Source organism: Tetrao urogallus (assembly GCF_951394365.1).
Source record: "Tetrao urogallus genome assembly, chromosome: 1".
Taxonomy (NCBI): Eukaryota; Metazoa; Chordata; class Aves; order Galliformes; family Phasianidae; genus Tetrao; species Tetrao urogallus.
Genome location: NC_136813.1, coordinates 181,473,565 through 181,495,323, shown reverse-complemented (window position 1 = coordinate 181,495,323; position 21,759 = coordinate 181,473,565). Strand labels below are relative to the sequence as shown.

At 36.5% G+C, this 21,759-nt stretch overlaps 2 protein-coding genes across 2 annotated transcripts in view; one reads left to right on the top strand and one right to left on the bottom strand.

The window, feature by feature from the left end:
* CCDC146 (coiled-coil domain containing 146) overlaps window positions 1-21,080 on the bottom strand; it is a gene marked incomplete at both ends in the record, with an annotated part of 66,009 nt that extends 44,929 nt beyond the window's left edge. Inside the window, one exon of the mRNA XM_079547306.1 lies at window positions 20,925-21,080. Within this exon, the coding sequence (XP_079403432.1) occupies window positions 20,925-21,080 (156 nt within the window). The remainder of the gene's footprint in view (window positions 1-20,924) is intronic.
* Window positions 7,039-11,204, top strand: FGL2 (fibrinogen like 2; the record flags this gene model as incomplete). The annotated part of the gene is made up of 2 exons (XM_079547317.1): window positions 7,039-7,777; window positions 10,498-11,204. 2 exons carry the CDS (start codon window positions 7,039-7,041, stop codon window positions 11,202-11,204), a joined length of 1,446 nt encoding a protein of 481 aa, XP_079403443.1.
* Window positions 21,081-21,759: the final 679 nt, after the last annotated feature.

Genomic DNA, 21,759 nt, shown 5'->3' with positions numbered 1-21,759 from the left:
CTTTTGAAGAAAATACATCAAGAAAAGAATGAAGGTTAAATGTATCAATCACAAAGGCAATGGTGATTAATGCCAATTACTCATAACATAAAGAAAAGGAATTATTTGCAAGCTTCCTAGAAAAGACTCCATTTATTGATTCCCTATAACCTGTGTATTTCAGAGGAATGATAAAGCCAGCGTGTGTTTCTAATTAAGCTTGCAGATACTGCAAAATAACTAAAATGTATTCCAAGCTATAATAAGACATAATAATGCCATTTTCCACCTCTTCATTCCAAACTGAAGGTTGTTTAGTTATAGCAAGGCACTGTGACTACACTTACTGTTATTTTATTGCATAAAATAATCCAGTGCTTTATATTATTTTTTTTCTTATTTCAAACATCTGAAATGTCTCTTCAAACAAGTATTCTATCTTACATTATGAGACAACAGAAAAAATTCCAGGGATTAAGGTATTTTATAGTTTGTGTACACACAGGATTTCAGTACAGTATTAGCCACTTTGCAAGTGGCTCTTTTTGCCAGCCTGCTGTGTGAGGTTTGGGATTTTTTAAGCTGTTTATTTGAAGAGCTCTTCTTAGTTCTTTTAATATTTAAATGTTTAAACATTTAGAGAAGAAAAAGGGCAAATGTTCAACACGGAAAGCAAAGCTCTGTATCTCTGTCAACTCCTTCTATGTCCACACTGTTTGGACACTTACTACACAGCTGGTATTAACATGGGGAGAAAGCAGAGCTGTCTCCTAACGATTTTTCAGAGACTGTGTCCACACTGCAGGGAGAGAACAGGTACAGGAGTGCTGAAACCACGCAGTGACTCTGGGATTTCTATCCACAGTGCTGGTTAACAGTTTCCAGAGAATCAATTTCATCCTTTAGAAGAAGAGAGCTAGGGATATTTGCTGGTGTTTTACTTGTTTGTGTCTGATACCTCCAATTAAATTAGACAAATGCTTGGACCCATGACAACACACTAGGTGACTCAAAGCTTTCTCTTCAGGTTCTGCCCATATTTGGAAGCTGAAATAATGTAAGTATTTTAAGAAAAAAAATTTTTGTATTTCATGAAATGGTTCAAAATTTTGCCCTTTTCTATTTCTCTAAAATTTCAAATGCAACAAATAAGATATAGCTGTTTTCAAATGTGGCGTATCATTATTTCGTAAAGAGAATACATAAAATTTAAGTTTCTTTCAACTTTGTTTAGAAGAAAGTGACTGAATTGCATTGGTTACTCATAAAACAACCCAGTAACTCAGTTGACGAAAGTCAAACACTATAAAAGATGAACCTGAAGAAAAGATTAACAGCTACATTCTTTACTTTCATATGGGGTCTCTTATAGCAATATACCACTGAAAGGCTTGTAATCTACTACAAGTACTAGATACAGAAAAGCTGTATGCAGACGATGCTGCATAGGCCAGACACCACTGAGGGCTGAGGTCATATAAAGGCATAAATTAAATACATTAATATACCCTGCTATGGTAGGTAAAGCAGTACATTTCCTCATGCAGGACTTCTACAATTTTAATACTTTTATTATGCATGGATCTGTAGGACATCCTTCAATGAAAAATAAACTGCCAAAGAGCTTTCTAAAACTAAAACATAACAACTGGGAAAAATAATACCATATATTTGTTCTCAAAGCATAATTCATAACAGTAACTTATATCCCAGTTCATGGGAGAAAGCATTCTCTGCATGGAAAATATCAGAATTACCTTCTATCAGTATGCTACAGTGGATGAGAAAACGTTGCATCTGATGGTCAATTGTGTCTTGCATGGCTCACTAAAAGGGTGGGTGCCAGGCTGCTTAGATAGGCATTCTAGGAGAAAAGGCAGCTTGCTTGCCTGCTTGGCCATGAATTTTGAAAGAAGCATACCTAGTATCTGGTAGTCTTACACTAACACTCGCTGGTTTTATTGGAGCAGGGCTTTGTAGGAATCAAAACTGAATTTCCCTGAAAGGATGTTTCAGGGAGAGGAATTAGATAAAATAAAATCACATCTGCAGATGTTGCATAATGTACAGAATGAAGACACAGGAACATAGTTTCATAGGGATTTTTCTTTCTTTCTAAGGTCCTTGCCCCAACAGAAGGAGTGATGTTCTCTGACCACATGAATTTGGTAATGTGTGATATATTTACTTTTTTTATATATAAATATCTACTATGTTTATGTCACTGTCACCTTTTTGCTTGTTAACAGAATTTATACAAAAAATGAAAACCAATTACAAATGGTAAGTAATACATGTGGCTACTTGTTCTACCTAACTTGCATCTGAATAAACATATTAAAAATTAAAATAAAAAGGCATAGGACTGTTTGCATTTTTCTGCTCTGATTTGTTCTCCCAGACACATGAAGAAGTTGAATAGCCAGTAACAGAATTTACTGGACATGTAGTCTTTTTCATTTACAACATGTAGTCTGCTTTCATAGGGAATGACTGCTGAATTGAAAGAGAAAACAATCTAAAAGAATCCTAAATCAGAATTTGTTTCTAGCATGGAGTTCTGGCATGCATTCCACATTGTGGGAAAAACTGAACATGAATCTAATTACTTTTCAGCCTCTTCATCAATATCCTGCTAACAAAGAACCACTGAAATCTAAAAAAAATTTTAAAAAAATTTAAAAAATTACTGCAGAAGTTGAATCTTAACACCTCTCACCTCTGCCACAAAAATGGTTTATGTCAGTGAGCTCAAATGTGCTTCAGGTTTGTTCATACCTACTCACACTGCTTAAACAAACCAGGGCGTTTTGCAGCTCTGCTGCAGGAGATGGTAGCTCCCAGAATAATGCCAGAAATCACATGGCAAGCTGCAGTGTTTTAAATTGCCTTAGTCACCAGCTCAATGAACATCTGCATGCAGTCTTGACTTTCTTATTTTCTGTTTGACCGATATTCCACGATCTGCCAGCAAATGCAACAAAACTTGCTCCAAAAAATCACGGGAAATGGTTATTCTATTTTGGTAAATATTGAATAAACAGCCCTAAGGAAGACAAGTTTGTCAAACCAAAATATATTACTGCTTTAACCTCACAACCATTGGGGTAGCTCTGGGAATGGAATTAAAATCTTCAGTAGAATTTAAAAATATCGTGATCTCTTGCTTATTTTCCTTATCTTCAGGAAGACATGTCACTAAGATTAAGAACTCTTTTCAGTACACAGACAGATAAATAAGTTCTTGAAAGAAAGACTAAAAGGAATTAAAAGCTACAAGAAAGACCTTTAACTAGACAAAAAAGCCTTGATAGAAAATTCTCACTTGTGATCATCAGCTTTTTCTGTTGGATCCTTATACAGCTGGAAAAAAATGTCTTAAAGATTCTTGTTTGGATTTTGTGATTGCTTAACTACTTGAAGCTGTAGTTATTATACAGAACTCTCCAGGGATCTAGGAAAGCCCCATCTGAGAAGAACATTGTTCATAAATAAACTCTGCAGTTCTGTTTTGATCTGGTCTTTATTTCTCTCATTAATTACTTCTGCCATTAGTTAAGCTATTTCAGCACTTTGCAGTGTAAGATTGCTAAGTAACACTTATAGGGGCAAAGACTTAGAAAATCTGAGTTTTTAAAGATTGTTTCTTTTCCAAGGACAATAAGAGGCATGGAGCACAAAAAAAAGCCTTCATATAATACTCTAAGTTCTTAAAAGAAGAATCAAGGCCAGTTGAATTGTTGGAAATGGACATTCCCTCACACAATGGGAAGAAAGTTTGGTCCTCAGTAACAAGAACTTTACAGATAGGAGAAGCATACAATTACCTGATGGAAAGGAGTCTTTCACACTCCAAACAGGCTGCTGGTAGTATAGCAGCAGAACACCAAATTAACAATAATATGAGGGTGATAGCAAAGCATCTCAGGATTACAAAAATCTCATCCAAAGAAGGAAGTAAACATCCCAAAATAAAGGCATGTAAGGGAGAAAGGAGTTAACGTCTTAACACAAAAATGTTTGAAGGGTTTGATACCATTATGTTACTATCTGATCTTTCTTTCCTTTGACATTCAGCATTCCTAGAAATTTCTCCCTTCCTGAAATCATTCAGCCCTGATGACACATTCAGTGCAGCATAATTGACCTATTTATGTTTTTTTAATATTTATTAGTCTTTAATTTTTATATAAGCCTTTCAAGGCAATTCATAAGATGTGGTCTACAAACGTAATTATTATTAATTTTACAGACAGATGCATTTGTCCAATCTTAGGTCACACAACAGGTTGTGGAGCTCTGCAAACTGAATGCACAACCATGTGCAAAGAGAATATGGCATGCCACATAACAAGGATTTAGGAACTCTTTTGTATTTCTAATGCTCCTCAAAAAAAGGCTGGTATAGCTTTCTTTGGTTTGGCAATAGCAGCCATGCAGGAGAGCAAGGCTCTATGAATACCTGATTTTAGTCTGACAGAGAAACATCACAGAATCACAGAATTGCAAGGGTTGGAAGGGACCTCCAGAGATCATCGAGTCCAACCCCCCTGCCAAAGCAGGTTCCCTACACCAGGTCGCACAGGTAGGCATCCAGGCAGGTCTTGAACATCTCCAGAGAAGGAGACTCCACCACCTCCCTGGGCAGCCTGTTCCAGTTCCATTCTGCCCCCCACACCTCAGATATTTATAGACCTGGATCAGGTCCCCTCTCAGTCTTCTTTTCTCAAGGCTGAACAGACCCAGTTCACTCACCTTTCCTCATAGGAGAGACGCTCCAGGCCCTTCACCATCTTTGTGGCCCTCCGCTGGACTCTTTCCAAGAGATCCCTGTCTTTTTTGTACCGGGGAGCCCAGAACTGGACGCAGTACTCCAGATGAGGCCTCACCAGGGCAGAGTAGAGGGGGAGGATCACCTCCCTCGACCTGCTGGCCACGCTCTTTTTAATGCACCCCAGGATGCCATTGGCCCTCTTGGCCACAAGGGCACACTGCTGGCTCATGGCCAACCTGTCGTCCACCAGGACACCCAGGTTCCTCTCCACAGAGCTCGTCTCCAGCAGCTCATCCCCCAGCCTGTACCGGTGCATGCAATTATTCCTCCCTAGGTGTAAGACTCTACACTTGCTTTTGTTGAACCTCATCCGCTTTTTTTCTGCACAGCTCTCCAGCCTGTCCAGGTCTCGCTGAATGGCAGCACGGCCTCCAGGCGTGTCAGCCAATCCTCCCAACTTCGTATCATCAGCAAACTTGCTGAGGGTGGCCACTATCCCCTCATCAAGGTCACTGATGAAGATGTTGAACAAGATCGGACCCAGCACAGACCCCTGAGGAACACCGCTGGTTACAGGCCTCCAACCAGACTCTGCACCGCCAACAACGACCCTCTGCACTCTGCCAGTCAGCCAGTTTTCAACCCACCTCACTGTGCACTCATCTATCCCACACTTCCTCAGCTTTGTTATAAGGATGTAGGTTCATATCAAGCAAACAAAAATTCTAAAATTTTATTCACTAATTAGAAACCTTAATTTCATCAGCTGCTACATATATTTTTGTTTCATTTCCGTTTGATGTATCTTTAACAAAATCAGCGTGATGGCACTGTTTTACATTCATATTGCTGCCTAGGGACCTCACTGCTGGGGAATTGGAGGAAGACAGTTTTAAAGCACACCTCCCAGCAGAATGCACAGATAATTGCATTATGTAGAGAATGGAAGGAATTGCTTTAGCAAGTGAGACAGTTAATTGGTTTTTTTGTTTGTTCATTTGTGCTTTAAAAAGAAACAACAAAACAAGCCTCCTTCCTATATTGTCAATATTTGCTTGTGGGCTCTATAAAAACTAGTAACATTTCAGAGATCATGAACTTCCGGAGTATGTGTGTGACTGTCTGGTTAATAATTAATCTGCAGTATGAGTAATTGCAAATACGATTTAGTAAAATAAATCATTTGGGTTGGACTAATTCAACAAGAACTGGTGTAAATGTCCTTTATTCATGCATGTTATTTGGCTCTTGACAGCACAAAGACATGTCCATTCAGCCCTATTTCAGGCACAAGGAAAAAGATCTAAATCATTAAAACTGAGTAAGGACCATGTGAGACTTGTAAAGGCAGTTGTAGAACAGAAACAAGGAAGTAGATATAAGCTGTCACCTGAAGCTAAAATATTCTGTTTGGTTTGATTAATCAGGCAAAGTACATGGATAACTCCTAAAGCTGATACAAGGCACAATAAAAGAGAAAAAAAAAAAGCAGGAATACAGAAAAGAATCCTCCAGATCTACAGGCCCATATGAACTCCTTCCTCTGCAATCAGCCTGACTTTGGAGTTTGGGGTATCATTCAGATCACCAGGTTTAGCTTTGGGTTTTCTGGATATCTAAGCCAAAACTTAGGATCCCGGGGAGGTGCTGTGGCTTAAAATTCTCTTGCTTTTGCATAGAAATGTTCAATAAGCAGTTCTCAGAATCAGATAACAATCAATTTTAACTCTGAGGCCCCATACAAATAATGAATATTCCAGATATTCTAGGCAATGCTAGGCAGAACTGGGAAAAAGAGCTTCTTGTCCTCTTTTCATAGTGACTCTGTTTTGAAAAATACTTGGAACCAAAAGTATACGCGTTTCAACATGCTGTGGAATTTAATTTTCTTGAATAACAAATTTTAAAAAGTTTAGGAAGAAGGGGGTTCAGTGTAAGTGAAACTATTGTTGTAATAAGGCTCAAACTGGAAAAGAGGTTGATTCTCACCTTCTCCACCTGCTGTGGTAGAACTAGAGTCTGGTTTTCAAAAACAGTTTTAGAAACTCAAATATTAAGAAGCAGATGTTAAAAGAATATTATAACATAGCTAATAATCCCACAAAACAAAACAAACAAACAAACAAACAAATCTGTGTACGAGAAGTTACACTGCACAAATGATCAGCACACACGCATTTCATCATTTTGCCTACATGCACAAGTTCTGAGTCAGAAGTAATCACTGAAACATGCTACTTTTGCCAAGCACTACCTACTTTGCTCTGCTATTAATATCGCTTGTGATGCAAGAACTCCCACCCATTTCTGAGAACAGTGCAGGCAGTCTGATAACTCACAGGCTTCAAGCTGCCCTTATAAAGTTGTTCCACTTTTGCATACTTCCTCATACTGCGAGTTTCTCTGCAAAGATGAAGCAGCTTGTTTACTTAGTCTTGCTTAAGACAGCTCTCCTGGCTTTAACAAATGTGTTTGCAGTTATTTTAGAAGAAGAAAAGGATGCTAAGGAAGAAAAAACTACCAGTACTTGCCCTATAAAGCTCAAAACTAATGGGAATTGTGATGAAGGAGAGGACTGTCCGTATCAGATAAATCTGCCGCCAATGACCATCCAGCTACCCAAACAATTCAGACTGATTGAGAAGACTCTCAAGGAAGTACAGACCCTTAAAGAAGCAGTAAACAAGCTGAAGAAGTGTTGCCAAGACTGCAAGCTGCAGGCAGATGACAACCAAGAAAGAGACAGAAGTAATGAATTCCTTCCACCTAATGCAGAAACTCCAGCAGAAATCCAAGATAACAGAGTAAAGGAACTGCAAAGCAAAGTGAACAGAATGGCAACCAGTCTAAAAAATGCAAAGAACCAGATTCAGACACTGCAGGGCCGTTTAGAGAAGATGAGCCTTGTGAATATGAACAATGTAGAACATTATGTAGACAGCAAAGTTGCTAATTTGACGTTTGTTGTGAACAGTCTTGATAACAAGTGCTCTTCTCAATGTCCAGCAATGCAGCCAAGCCCTGGTACGTAACCTGTTTGTTCTTACTGCCTGCGACATAAGCTTTCTGTGCATTTTAGAAATACTAGGTAAAGAAATTAAATATATGTTAGTCAAGTATCTGTGCTTCTAACTGTACAACATAAGTATTTGCCCATTTACAGTTTGTTTATATTCCTGTGCAACTTTCCACCTGCCAGTAGAGGGTTACTGAGAGTTGCAGGTGTTCAGTTTCTGCTGTGGCTGTTCCTTATTACGGAACCTAAATCACAACATTTTAAAGGACATTTTTTCCCCCGTTCTAATAAGCAATCATGAAAAATGAAGGCATTCGTTTACACCATTCATGAAGGATATCAAATATCAGTGAACTACCTGTATTTTCTCTTTGGCTGTCGGGGACAAATTTCCTCCTTAAGTATGACTGACAGTACTGCATGTTTTTTTCAATGTGAAACTGCAGCTATTCTGAAATAGTCTACAAGTCCATTTTTAAATATCAAGTGGATCTAGTAAAATGTTTAGTTCTTAAGGGATGGATAATTAAGTTTTCTAACGTCACAGCAAATATCAGAAAGGCTTCACTAAGAAAGCTTATTAACTATACTTTTCAAGTGGGTAATATATATACCCCCATTTGAATGCGTAACCTTTAGTATGACTCCAATATTTAAGCAATATAAAATAGAAAACACGAAGTGTTAACAATGACAAATGCTTTTTCTTTCACTTCTTACCTGTTCTAATTATAATAAAAAATAGTATTTCTTCCTGATGTTCACCATTCATAAAGTATGACTAAAATATTTTTTGCAAACTCATGTAGTTTTTCTATAACGTATAAGAACTTTTGCAAACAAGAAATATCCACAATATTATAAGTGTATTCTAGCACCTAGATATCATACATGTGAAGACAGGGGTCTCTACAGGCAAAATAGAGAAATAACAGAATGCACTTCAGTTTTTAAACCCCTGTGGTTTAGCATTCCCACTTCAAAATGAAACTGTTCTTCTGTCTGCCCATAAAAAACTGAACAACTGAAAACTGGTACAGTGTGTGTACAGTTGAAATTCCCAAAAGAGCAAAAAGAGCAAATGAATAATAACAAAGGTAATGCTTTGACTGTATCAACAATCAGTTTCAAACAGATACAAATCAGTATAAATTAATTACTGCAATTCAGATATGAAGCATTCACAGAAAGAATGAGTGGTATCTAGTCTGTTGATAATGGGCAATGAATCACATTCAGGCACAGTAGCTCTTGATGGGCTAAATTCATTTTAGATGTTTCTCTTTCTTAGTGAGCTGTTGGGTACTATTCACAGCACAGCACACAATCATGTAGATGTTCCTTTCATTCTACAGCAACTGATGTTATAGATAGAAAACTAGCTACAACTTTTTCCCATATAAAATTTTTTCCTACCTCTTCTGAAAATTGCAACAAAGCTTTATTTAAATGGGAGTTGAATTGGATTATAAAGTGCATTTCAGCTGAGATGAATGCTTCCTGTCAGTATCTGCTCTGAAACTTAGTACAGTAAAGACCTTACACAAGTGAAATAAATGAGAATCAGTGTCTAAATGGTTTTGACTCAGAACTGACAGATGGAAAGATCTCTATCGTTTCTTTAGGAACAAGGAATTATAGTACAATCCATTCTGAATACTATTGAACACAATGTCATTACTAAGTAGATCAAAAAAGGATTTTTACTCTGCAGGAAGCATCTGGGGGTGATTTTCTTCTGAATAAAATGTACCATTGAGAAGGGGAAAAACTGTGTTAATGGCAGATGCCAAAACTTTTTCCTTACTTTAAGGCCAGTAGTGTCCCATACACAGGAAAGCACTTAACTTTTCTAGCTTCATCTTTCTAGGAATTTGTAGTATTACTACAATAGATGAGATAATTCTATAACATTTCTCCTGCTTCCTTAATTATTGTAATATTAACACATGAAAGATTCCTAATGATGCAATGTTCTGAATCAAACTGTGGCTATTGAAAAACAGCCTGCTTAAAGTTATTCCCATATGAACAAAGATTTTCTCTGACACACTGCCAGATAAAGATTTGAATTATAGACACAGAGTGATGCTGTACAGTGAAATATTACCAAAAAAAAAAAAAAAAAAAAAAAAAAAAGGAGCAAGATTTAGAAATATGGACTGAAGAAACTAATATGAATTTATTGGAGATGACGAAAGGATGAGGAAAAGGGTAGAGAAAAGGAGAAAAATGGAACCCAATGGCCAGTTTTGAGTTAAAAACAAACAACATCATTTAAATGGTTTCTAGTAGTCATTTGATGCAGAGATCCTAGCTGATATCTATTACAGAATAAACTTGATGGAGAAAAAGTTTGTTCCTAGAACTGAAACTGCAGCAATACTATTTCCTATCTAGAAGTCTTTCCAATCCAAAAGACTGAACATATGCTTATACCTCTTCCAAACAGATCTATTGGTCTCCACTCATTAGATGTACTAAAAGTAGATCCAAGTCGAAAATCATGGCAATGTAACAAGTTTAGATAATATTTGACTTTTCTTATTTAACCATAGCTGTGGAAATTATGAACTTGGTAAGAAAAAGAGCCTATATGAAGAACAGATAACAATAGAGTCTGCACAGCATTTAATATGTTCTATAAGCCACATCAGCCTGGATAAAATTTTTGCTTGTTTTTAAATTGATGCTGTGTTTAAACTTACAATCTCTGTTTTTCCACCAGTTATACAAGTAATGCAGAGAGACTGCGCAGATCATTATGCAGCAGGCAAAAGGAGCAGTGGTATCTACCCTATTACCCCTGACCCCAGAAACAGCACCTTCCAAGTCTACTGTGACATGGAAACACAGGGAGGTGGCTGGACGGTGCTGCAGCGGCGTCAGGATGGTAGCACTAACTTCAACAGAACGTGGAATGACTACAAACATGGCTTTGGAAACCTCAGCAGGGAGTTTTGGCTGGGGAATGACAAAATTCACCTCCTGACAAAAAGCCAGGAAATGCAGCTGAGAATTGACCTTGAAGATTTCAATGGTATCAAGGAGTATGCCAAATACCAACATTTCTATGTGGCCAACGAGTACCTGAAGTATCGTCTCAGCGTTCACGGCTATAGCGGCACAGCAGGAGATGCTCTCCACTACAGCAGGCATTACAACCATGATCAGAAGTTCTTCACAACTCCTGACAAGGACAATGACAGGTATGCATCAGGGAACTGTGGTGCATTCTACAGCTCTGGCTGGTGGTTCGATGCATGCTTGTCAGCCAACCTCAATGGCAAGTACTACCACAAGAAATACAAAGGTGTTCGCAATGGAATTTTCTGGGGCACGTGGCATGGTATTTCTGATGATACTCCCAGTGGATACAAGCAGTCCTTAAAATCAGTAAAAATAATGATCAGACCCAAAAGTTTTGCACCATAATTTTAAACCTTTTCTTAACAAATTTGCATTGGATTGCACTCAAGATCATACTTATTCAGTATTATATTCAGAATTCAAATATTCAGTTATATTTGTCATAACATAGTTCTAAACAAAGTAACATATTTCGACATGCATTTCTAGAGATGGTGTTTCCCGTATAACATATGGAAGACAACAATTGTTGCTAAAACTTAGCATAGGTTAAGTTGTGGTATTGTAACCTAAATATTCTAAACATTGCTTTTGGTGCCTTTACTGTATGTGATACATCTTCTACAAATTGTGTCTGAATGAACACCTGCATTTTTACCTGGATATAACTCAGAGGTACTCTGAAACACCCTAATTTGTTAAACGCTTAGTATGAAACATTATAACTTGCATACTGCCCAACACTTTCTACTGTCTTTCCTTCACAACCTCAAAGACGTACTATGGGAATGTCAAAATAAATTAGGAAAAGTATGATACATTATTATATTAAAAGGAGAAGGGAATAGAGGGCCATGTGATTAGCACAAAGACACACAGAAAAAAGGTTGAGGAATACTTAGACTGTGAATATTTGTCCTAAAACATTATTCCCTTTGTCAAAAACTATTCAAACAAGCTGGTGAAAGAATTGGATAAAAGCAAGTGGAAATAACGCCTAGAGAATGTAATGAAAGACCCTTCGTGCTTGTTTTCTTCTGTTCAACCTCAATATCCTTTCCATCTTATGTGGGAGAAAGTAAATCTCTTGTAGATGATCACAGATTTATACGGGGGAGTGGACAGGTAGGAAGAAGACACATCGAGAAGAATCCATGTGTTTGTATTAATCCCTCTAAATACATACAATAAATACATTTTGCTTTCTTTTCTGAATCTTTTAGGCAAGCCAGACATTGCAAGATGACACTTGTAGGGACTCAAGCTCCTATTTAAGTACTTCTCACTATATGTATCATTAGTTCTTAAATTATACATTAATTTTATTTTGTAACATAAGATTACATTCTCCCCATTTTCTGAGTACTGCTTTTGCAATGAAAGAATCGTGAGTAATCCACTGGCCATTAGATGCAGAAAAGAGAATATGCAGAGGGCTTTTTTCTTCTAAAACATAACAAAAGAAACAGGGCACTTTTCTGATTGCACTTTGGGAAGTGCAATTTAAAGAAACTGTTATTATATCCCACATTGTAGATAGCAAGCACAAATTTGCCTTCACATACCTATTGTCTATGCTAGAAAAGACATGTCTATAATTACGGTGACTAACATTCTGAGAGGACATGCCAAATATCTTAGCATGAGATATTTTGCTATATAGCTAATAGCAATTCTCAGATGCAGATAAACTATATAAAGACTGTATTTCTTTACTGGTAAAAGTATGGTTTTTACTGGCATAGCATTTTTTGCTAGAAGAGCCATTTGTTGGTAACAGTAAACAACAGAACTGTGCTAACAAACCTATGAGCGCACATCTGGCCTAAAACTTTACAAATCAGACTTTAATTGTTTTTAAGATAATATCCAGAACTATCATGGTTACAAGCTATGGACATGAGCAAAAGTGGCAATTGCTAAATAGCACAGTATTAATATATATATTTGAGAGAGTAAATACTTTGAAGGATATTTCAGTGTGAAGAGTAATTTGGTTTACTGTATTTCAATTTTAAAGACTAATGGAAGATTTTAATTGTAAGATGTATAACCAGTGCTTGAAAATGTTTTGAAGTCATAGAATATTTATTTTGTGATAAAATGGATTGTCTAAAAAAAAACAACAAAAAAGCAATTTATGAAATATTGGTTAGAAGAGCAAATATCTAATTGTGTGTGATTGTATTTAATAATTTTGCACGAAATGCACAATTTTCTCCTGTTCATTACAAGCTAACTAGCTCTGTATGATTTACAGTATCTATAAGCTTCTACTTGAAAATGTCTTTTTCCTGCTAATTTGTTGGGAGGGAAACTGTTTCTTTTTTATCGTGCTAAAAGGAAAAATCGTAAAAATGAAATTTCATCAGGATAAACAAATATGATTAATGTCACCTACAAAACCTTGATCAACTTCTTAAAAAAAATAAAAAAAAAAAAAAAAAAAAGGGAAAAAAAATAACAACAAAAAAAGAAAGCCTGCCTGGAACTGTTGTACCTGAACCTCCAGCAATGTGTATTAGTTTTACAAAGTGTAACTCCATCTATTTGTTGCAAGCTTTATTTTATAGTTTTCTTTGTTGTAAATAAAATTGTCACGCTATTAAAGCTATACTGTTGTCATAAATTTTTACAGGGACTAAGAAAAAGGTTCTCATAAATGGTTTACTGATTTTTTGTAAAAATTGAAGCAGTCAGAAAACAAAGGTATAGGAAGATAACTACAGATGGTCTGCAAAGATATACGTGCCATGTGACAGGAGAGTTACAGAATTGCTGTCAGCAATAATTTTTAATGGATCCATTCAGCTGCCAGGTAATGCATAGGCTCTTCTTGAGGCTATACATATTTTGCAAGAGAAAAAATCAATTGCCTACTCAAGTGTTTTTACAACATGTATCTTTGTCATGAAACAGGAGACAGAAACTCATCTGCTTTTTTTAATTATGCACATTTCAGAAAACATTCAAGTTTCAGGAAAGCGTGAGGATAGATATAATACTCAAAATTTAAGCATACAATTTTATATACAAATCAGAGCACTGGTCTCTGAGGCTTTATAAATAAAAACATGTATTGTAATGTACAGAAAGCATCTATGTAACAAAGATTATCACAAGAAAACCTTGCGGCTTTGATCTTGCTAATACTTAAAATGTGAGTATTAGTAAAGAAGATTAGTAACAGTGGGTTTGCTAGTAAAATTCATATGAGTTCCACTCCCCCCCCCCAAAAAAAAACCCATCAATCCATCTGTTAATCGTGTAATTGTATAATTAATAAAGCAGGCTGTAATATCTTTGTTTTCTGTGCAACGTTTAAACAACAACAACAGCAACAACAACAACAAACAACAGAGAAGAACTGAAAAGAATCAGTCGTCATAGAATCCTAGAATGGCTTGGGTTGGAAGGGACCTTAAAGATCCTCAAGTTTCAATTCCCTGCCAACGCAGGATTGCCAGCCTGCAGATCAAGCACTTGACCAGGCTGCCCAGGTCCCCAGACAGGCTGGCCTTAAACGCCTCCAGGGACACGGCATCCACAGCCTTTCTGGGCAAACTGTTCCAGCACCTCACAGCTTCCTCAGTTAAAAACTTCCCCCCAAAATCTACTCTAAATCTCCTGTCCTTTAGCTTAATACCTTGTCCTAGCACTATCTAGCCATGTAAAAACCACATTTCCCTTGTGTTTATAAACTTCTTTTAAACACTAGAAGGCTGCAATGAGGTCTCCCTGCAATTGTCTCTTTTCCAGGCTGAACAACACCAGTTCCTTCAGTCTAACTTCATAGGAGAAATGCTTCAGCCCTTGTACAATCCTCATGGCCCTCTTCTGAACCCTGTCCAAAAGCTTCTCCTACTCTTGAGCTGAGGGCTCCAGACCTGGACGCAGTACTCCAGATGGGGCCTCACAAGAGCAGAGTAGAGATGGACAATCACCTCCCTGTCCCTGCTGACCATCCCTCTTCTGATGGAGCCCAGGATACTACTGGCCTTCTGAGCTGCAGGAGCACACTGATGGCTCCTGTTCAGTTTTTCATCAACCAGAACTCCTAGATCCTTCTCAGGGCTACCCTCAAGGAGTTCTTCTCACAGCTTGTATATATATCTGGGATTATCTTGACTCAAGTGCAAAACCTCATCTGAAGAGCTGAAGATCTGAAATGATTGTTCTTTAAATATTTTTTTCTGTCCTTTTAATGCAAATATATTCCCTTAGTTGTGTTTTTGGGGAAACACTGCAGTCAGCTGATATTTCTGTAAGATTTAAGAGCAACTTATAGTTTGACACTTCAGTGGAAAATAAATTTGCAGCTGTACAATTATTTATGAAGGAAATTCAGATGGTTCTCAAACACATACCTAGAACCCATGTTTGTGACCTAAAGCAAGATCAGTTTTAAAAGTGCCAAATTAACTTAATTTCTATGTCATGCAAGTCATAAAAAAAAAAACCAACCAAAAAACCAAAAAAACCCACCAGCAGTAAAAGAAAAAAAAACAGCAAAGGTGTTAAAGTTTTCACAGAGATTGAAGACAAGAAATACAATCTGACCTACGGGAAAAAAAAAAAAAATATATATATATATATATATGTATATATATATTAAAATATATATATATATATATATATATATATATATATATATATATATATATATATATATATCTACTCTTACAAATACGTTTTGTCCTCTTTTTTTTTCCCAAGAGATAAAATAAAAGCAATATGGTATACATGGGCCTGAAAACGCTGACATATGTTTAAGAGAAAAATTCCATTCACAGTCCCTGATAAATGCAAACACTCCACCTACTAAGCAGCTAGGCTGCATTCACAGCATTCATGAAACTGCTATGGAGTTATAATATTTCTGTTAGAAGTGAATTTGGCCATCAGCCTCAGTGTTAACCAGAAACAGAAAATGTTTTAAGATGATGTGTCACATCCAACACTCAAACAAGTCATGAGATTAGGATGTGAATCAGTTATTTTTGAAGTCCTTGTTTACTATTTCTGATCTCAGTATTACCTAATTATGTCCACACAATTAAGACAAACTGTCAGTCTGGTGGTACGCCTCTACCCAAACAGTATGCCAGCATTCAGAATTACACAACAGAAAATTGTATGTATGTTTTAAGTGCTGATTTCTAAGAATTATACAGAACTTATGACTTTTACAGAGAAGTAGGATACACCCTGAGAAACAGAAATTCCCATCCCTCTGTTTGGACAGAGCATAAAAATCCCTGTGCATACCTCTGCAGTTTACCCAAAAGATTATATAAATATAATATAAAGATTATATAATAATAATTAATTCTTCTTAACACAGATCTTAAAGGCTCTGCTCACTTATGAGTATTTGGATACATAGATTTTTTTTAATTAGAAAACTAGAAATCAACGTGTTAACATTGTAAGTAACCAGATCTATAAATGTGATGACTCTCCATGGCTGGACACATAACTGAAGTGAGCATTGCTCTGGCTTCCTCGCAACACAGCTGTGTTGACATCAATACTCTAAGCCAACGCCAGATAGATTTTAGCACAAGGGTGCCCTAGTTTGGGATATCTGGTCTCATATGCATATTTAGAGTAAGAACAGGGGCAGAGGGAGATAGCTTTGGAACAAAAGACAATAATGAACTTGTCTTTTTAAGTCTCAAGAGTGTCAGAAATTTCAGTGGAAAGGTGAAAGAGCAAGAGGAGAATACAATTACAGATTATTCTTTCCTTCAGCCTTTCTGTCTTCAGGAGCTACTTCCTCTGTGTGGCACAAGATCTGCACTTGATAGCAAAAAATAACAACACATTGACAAGGGTGCTCACTTTCAAACATGCTGTTTGATAATCAACAGAAATACTACTTGCTTTGTGATAACCTCATTATATTCAACAGCCTCCTGGGTTTATTTATACTCAATTTCAACTGACAAAAATAATCTCTCTATAGAGAGAGCATACTATATTGAGTCTGTTCTTGCTTGTGTTGGTTAAAGGCATCTGTAAATTCAGTCCACTCCTTTACAGCTTCTAATAGGTATTACCTATTACAATTAGAGCAATCAGTTTTCCCATCATAGTCACTAATCAGGGTTTAACGTTCACTGTGCAGAACACTGCTTACTAGCTGAAAACTTACAGCCACATTATCATCCCTAACTGACTTTCCAAGTGACCATATCAACAAAGTAAAAAATGTTTGCTTAATTAACAGTTAGATTCCTGTGGGTGGAGGTGGAGACAACATCTGTCCTCCCTGTCTGCGCCAACAGATTTATATAGCTCTTTTGCTGTGCCAGAAGCCCTTGAAGCACGTAACGTGGAATACGCCAGGATCGGCTTAAGTTATAAAGTGCTGTTTGCATTCAATGGTTGCGTTAAGATTTTTATATATGTATAGCATATACACACTTGAGGAAAACTCAAACAAATTAGCCACTGCTGTGGTTACAGAAATGTACTTCTGAAGTCTATTTTAGTCTACCAAGCTAGCTTTTATAGGAAAAGTTCCATTTAAAGTTATACCAACGTTTTTAATCTAAAAATAAAGTTGTTTACATCTGCCTTTTAACCTGAGTTAAGAATGAACTAAAGTTAGATGCTCTATTTTATAGAGTGGCATTGTCAGATGTTAGAATATTATTAAAAAAAATGTAAATTAATTGATCTTAGTTTTCATATTTGAAAGCTGTAGCTGAAGTTTAAATAACAGATGAAAAAGAAGCATACTCAAGCATTGAACGTATGCATCCTTCTGTGACTTCAAAGCTCTTCCAGCTAACAGACCCATATGAATTAGCCTCACACCAGCAGCAGTGAAACTTGTTTGAGAATTCTCTGTCACTACATTATTCTATCTTTTGTAAGCACAGAGACTTTGCTCTATGTTTCCAGTAGAATCAGGAATCTGGTTAACAGATATTAATGGTTTTAATAACAGCTCTTCTTTTTTGGCAGTCAGGGGTAACTGACTGTTCAGCTCCATAACCTCAGAAAGAGTTCAAAGATTCAAAATAGGGATGAAAAATATTTGCTAGTCACTAATAGAGTATTGTGGAAGGCTCTTTCTCCTTCCTGGTGGATAGTGGCAATAGGATGCTTGGACACTGGCAAAAAGTAACATCACATGATAATGACAATTTCCATTAAAAAAAGCAGTGCAAATGGAAGATACGGTGCTGCCTGCAAATATGGTGCAAAATACATTTTATCATTCTACAATACAGAGTACACCAGTCTGCATCAGACCAACCAGAGAAATCTCCCAAAGGAGTTTGTTCTTCCGCAGGTTCAGATTCAGCACATAAATGGACTGTGTTCATCAGCAGAAAGGGATTACTGTGGTAACTTCCAAATAAGGTACCAATTCACTGCCTCCGGTAAATAATAAAGTTATTTTTATTCAGAAGCATTTTACAGAATGAATAACTCTCTTGTAATGTCTTCTACAAAGATATGCATGATAAATATTGTAGAATACTTCTTCTACAATTGTTTAAAAAATCGATGTATGCCTTTGAGAGAGCTAACAAGTATCTTTCTAAGCCAAGAGTACACCAGCAAATGGAAGAGAAAGCACAACATAGAAAAGCTTAGAGACATTACTCTTGAACATAACCCAACAAGAACTGCTGACAAGTGAAGAAGGCCCCAAGCTGGGGGAAGTTACTCTCTTGCCATTTCTTCATCCTTTATTTTTATCTTTTTTTTTTTTTTTTTCCCCAGAAAAACAGGATTTCCATAGAATCATGGAATCACCAAGGTTGGAAAAGACCTCTAAGATCATCCAGTCCAACCATCCACCTATCACCAGTATTTCCCACTAACCCATGGCCCTCAGTACAACATCTAAACTTTTCTTGAACACCTGCAGGGACAGTGACTCCACCACCTCCCTGGGCATCTGTGTCACTGCCTGTCCACTCTTTAGAAGTAGGATTTCCTAACGTCCAATCTGAATCTCCCCTGGCACAACTTGAAGCCATTCTCTCTCATTCTTTTGCTAGTTACATGGGAGAAGAGGCTGACCCCCACCTCACCACAACTTCCTTTCAGGTAGTCTATATGTATTTATAAATAAACAGCATTAACTAGACAGAATAAAAAGATATTAGTCCCTCAAACTAATTTCTTCTTCTTGAAAGAACCTGAAGAATACTGAGTTTTGGACAGTCATTTCAATAAGAAAGATGAAACAACATATTTTGTAAGGAGATCATCAATTTTATCAAACCTTTGTAATTTTATAAAGATATATAGTAGCTGGAAAATTGTTCCTGGAATGTAGCTGTCAATTATTCACTATCAAATTGAAAAGATGTATAGAGTAGAGCTCTTTTTTATATGCAGGATTTAATCTTAATTGGGTTAAAAAAAAAAAAAAAAAAAAAAAAAAAAAAAAAGGCCTAAGTATCTGAAAAGGATTTGGAGATTGTAATAGGTTAAAAACTGAATACCAGCAGCATCATTAGGACAACAGACACACAGACATTTATTAATTTATGTTCTTATTAAAGGAGTCTGGATCAAGTGGAAGAAAGGAAAATAATTAGTGGGAAATAATGCTGCTACAGCACAGGGAAGAGCCAAAATTATGAGGAGAGAAATTATGAGAGTAGGAGGAGGCAATTTGTTTGTAATTCATTTCCATTGCTCTGCTCTCTTCATTTTGAGCATTTATACCAGTTTTGTGTCATGCTTCGTAGATTTTTCACTGCAAATGGCAATTTCAGTATCTCTTGTGTTGCTATAGCAGTGAAAGCAATGTAACAATGATGACACAAGGATAAAGAGAGTTGCAGGTAGAGGTGAAATATATAATTGTAACATCTGTTGGAAAAGAAAGCAATTTGAAAGCAAAGAAAGAAAGACTAGCTTCAGACTAGCATTTTGATGAAGCCAGTTACTAGTAGAATATTTATTTTATAAATTTGTTAATATATCTTAAAATTGAGATAATGGACATGACAAAATTCAATATATTTGCATTGCTTTTAAGAATACAGTTGCATATACCTAGTCCATAATGCACAAAATTCAAAACTGACTAGCAAAGTGTATAGAATCTTTATGTAGCATTTATCCAAGTGGTGTATTTGTTACATACTGTAGGTACCAGAATGTGTAGTTTTCCCTTACACTTATTCACATCATACAGATTTATTTATTTCTGAAAGTATATACTAGAAGAGAACAGGATTATGAGTTAAGATACATGAGACAGGAGAATCAATTAGAAGTGTTAGAGCAAAAGTTGTTATTTCAAGGACATAACAGCAAAGGCTAAAAGAAGTGGAAAATTCATTTTTTGAATATGTGACAGTCCTGTAACCAACAGCAGTGGAAGTACTGAGTTATATTTGATGTCATCTTGGTGATAAATAAAAACACTTGATGAAAAGAAGCAAGTCAAGATGGACTGAGGGGCTTTTGTTCAAACCTCTAGCCAGCTTTTAATAATTTTCCCAACTCTACATGACTGAACACTGTTACTATGTGTTATTAAAAATGAAGGAGAAAGTTCTGCAAGCTTGATTTTTTGAAATTTCTGCTATTTTCACAAGAAATACATGACTGGTTTGGTTGGAAGGTTTACTGCCAGAAGGACTATATTTGTTCTCAAATAAATCTTAATATCAAAAGATGTTCCTTCTGATAAGTATTTACTGCTACAAAAGTATAAATGACTAGCTAGTAATTCAGAGAAAATATGATACAAAATACTTTGTGTGGAAAAATTTTGAAATATTCCAAGATTTAATCTAGTATCAATGCAACAACCTCTGTAGTGATCTATTAAAGCAACACTCCCTGAAAGGAGCAACATGGGTATCCGTTAGGCACACCATCTCCAGCAAGAAGTATATGCTTGGTCCTTCTTCATAAAACATTCTTATGCCTTAGAACAAAAATTAGAAAAGATAGGAAAGCTACAGATAGCCTATGGTAATGTGCTTCAACTATGAACAAAAAATATATGCATTTTCACTTATTTGATTTTGACATAATATGCACTGCTGTAGCTAAGAAAACTAGAGTACATGATACCTCATCTAAACACTGAAACGCAGGACTTGATGTTACATCAGTGGATCCTTCATCTCGGGTATATACTGTTGGAGCTAAAGCACAGATAGGTTGCTCCTTTTCGACTTCCAATTCTTTTTCATCGGAACTGGAACTTTCATCACCAGCTTGACTCATTCTCTGGAAATCTAGGAATAAAAATACCAAAATTTGGTTAATTAGGTCCTGGGATACAAGTGACCATGAAAGATAAATATGTAGTGTAGAGAACACAATGTCTACATGCGAGACTCACACATTAAAACCAGAATGATAGCAATTTGGGATTCTTTGTAAGTTCATGAAAGAGAGGAGACAGCACTACCCCTCTAGCATTGTTTGAGTATTTTAAAAATCCTCAAACAGTTGGCTAAGTTCTCCTTACATAAGCATTTGACAATGTGTAAAACAATACTTCTTAAAGGACAGTCATTGAACAATAGCTCTAAGTTGGAAAATGCTTCAGGAGTCATCTCTCCTCTGCATAGCAGGGCTTACTTCAAAACTAAATCAAGTTCGTTAGGGCTTTCTTTATCTGAGTTTTGAAAATCTGTTAAATTGGAGACTTCAGCTTCTGCCTTATAAAGAAAACCCCAAGGTAGAACTATTGCAGGTTTCTGTTGTCTCCATAGTACTACACAAAGAACTTGTCTCCCCTCATCTCCAGCCACATCTGCCACTCTTTGCAGCATCTCCTGATCTTCTGGGGTACCAACACACAGAACAGGAGCCCCTTTGCAGAACACAGAGTTCTTGAGGAAAAGACGTGGTCTGATGTGTGTGGGTAATATCATTATTTGTGTTCATAAGTCATTGC